This window comes from Nematolebias whitei, chromosome 20 (genome assembly GCF_014905685.2).
Source record: "Nematolebias whitei isolate Nwh7 chromosome 20, NemWhi1, whole genome shotgun sequence".
Taxonomy (NCBI): Eukaryota; Metazoa; Chordata; class Actinopteri; order Cyprinodontiformes; family Rivulidae; genus Nematolebias; species Nematolebias whitei.
In genome coordinates this window covers 5,385,035-5,387,049 of record NC_056517.1, presented here as the reverse complement: position 1 = coordinate 5,387,049, position 2,015 = coordinate 5,385,035, and the positions used below count along the sequence as shown (strand labels likewise).

The window sequence follows — 2,015 nt, the reverse complement described above, 5'->3', positions numbered from 1 at the left end:
TCAGGAACTGCCGGAATGGAGTTCATTTAAAACTAAGAGATTGAAACGGTGCAAAGGGAACGGTACTAGAGGGCTTAGAAAATGAGGTAGGCCCTCAGGAACTGCCGGAATGGAGTTCACAAAATTACTGAGGAAAGACTCAAAGGGGCAAAAAGAACTGCCGGTATGGGGTTCAGGAAAGTAAAGGAAGGTGTGCCGAAAGGCTCCCTGGGGACTCTTGGCTCTCCGTGAGGGGAGGGGAGGCTGCCCCCGATATCTTATCGGGTAGCATAAGACCTTTGCTCCTGGAGGGATCGATGGAGTGTCCAGGTGGAGTTTTGACACACACCAAAGTTGAACGCTTGACAGTTGCGGGAGAAGCAACCCAGGGGGGTCCGCCAGTCGGCCGGGGTCCGGCGTGCGGGGTTGGGATGTGACTTGGCTTTCTTCCCTCTCTCGTGCGCCGGTTCTCCTGTGGGCGACGGACACCCCCCCCAGGCCACCTCGTGATGGCCTAGGAGGAGTCAGGGGCGGGATGGGGGTCATGCTGGAAGGTAATAGGTGGCCCGTTGCTTGAGTGGTGCCCTCCTCCATTGTACCTCCCGCAGCTAGAGGGATAGTACAGAAGGCTCAGAAGGGTAACTGATGCCAAGTCTCGAAGAGGTGGCCCCTTGGAGCAGGCCAGGGGGGGCCTCCAAATCGGGATGGGCCCGCATGTGTTCCTGTACTATGTGGGTTTTCTCCGGGCGCTCCGGTTTCCCCCCACAAATAACATGCACCACCAACCAGGTTCCTTGGTGGTGTGGGTCGGTGGAGGAAGGTTAAAAGTACTCGAAGAGGGTATGGGGGCAGTCGTGACCGTTCATACTACTACAGTAGTGCGCAGATGCAAACCGATGGAAGGGACACTATGGATGATGGTGAAGGGTTGCAACGGCGCGCCCAGTCAACGGGAGACACTAAAAGACCCGAAATGGAGTCCCCCGGCACCTACTTTGGTGGCTCTGTCGGGGATCCCTGAGTTGGTTAGATCGGTATCGGAGGGCAGCCAATTCAGGGCACCATCGGGAGGGCCCGGAGGGGTTCCTCCTGAGCAAGGGGGAACAATGAATACCCTTTGGGTCCACCCAATCTGAAACGTCGTCGTACACAGGTGGTGCGAGGGCGCTGCCTATGCCTCGAGTGTCAACGATGGCACTCAATGGTGGCGAGAGTCCGGCAGAACGAAGACTCTGGTAAAAGTTGGTTCCACATGAGAGGAGCCTGATAACTAAAATATCTGCCTCCCATTCTGTTTTTGTAATTTCTAGGAACCACAAGTAAACCTGCAGTCTGAGAGCGAATTGCTCTGTTAGGAAAATATGGAACAATAAGATCTGTAATATAAGATGTAGCTAGGTTGTTGAGAGCTTTGTAGGTTAGAAGTAAGATTTTGAATTATTTTCTGGATTTGACAGGGAGCCAATGGAGTCAGAGTCAGAGATTCTTTATTGTCCTTCGCACCTCATGTGGTACATGTGGTGGAGCGAAATTATGTACACAGGGTCCCAGTTACATCCAACAATAAAATGTATAAGAAAAACGGTAATAACATCTAAGATATGAACTAAGAAAACATCAACTAAATATACACTAACCACTAGTAGCATAAAAACATTACGTCAAACATCAGCACAAACATGAACATGAGTCTGTGTGAGCCAATGAGCACGCATGAACACATCAACATGAAACAGATCAGCAGCAACATTGAAACAGATCAGCAGCAACATTGAAACAGATCAGCAGCAACATGATGTGATTTTTTTCACAGTGATTATTCTGGTTAGAGATTCATGAGTCTAACAGCCTCAGGGTAGAAACTGTTCCTCAGTCTAGTGTTTCTACACTTAATGCTCCTCTTGAGAGAAGCTAAAACTGGAGACATGTGATCTCTCCCAGTAACTCCAGTTAAGACTCTGGCAGCAGCATTTTGGATCAACTGAAGATGTTTTAAAGAAGTATTTGGACACCCAGATAATAAACCATTGCAATAG

The 2,015-nt window shown here is 49.7% G+C and overlaps 1 protein-coding gene across 1 annotated transcript in view; it reads right to left on the bottom strand.

Annotated features, from left to right (window-relative positions):
• The window catches only part of trdmt1 (tRNA aspartic acid methyltransferase 1), a 40,985-nt gene that overhangs the window by 5,838 nt on the left and 33,132 nt on the right, over positions 1-2,015 (bottom strand). The window contains exons 12-14 of the mRNA XM_037694393.1: positions 970-1,068; positions 579-587; positions 329-493 (exon numbers count right to left, since the gene is read on the bottom strand). Of these exons, the coding sequence (XP_037550321.1) occupies positions 329-493; positions 579-587; positions 970-1,068 (273 nt within the window). The remainder of the gene's footprint in view (positions 1-328; positions 494-578; positions 588-969; positions 1,069-2,015) is intronic.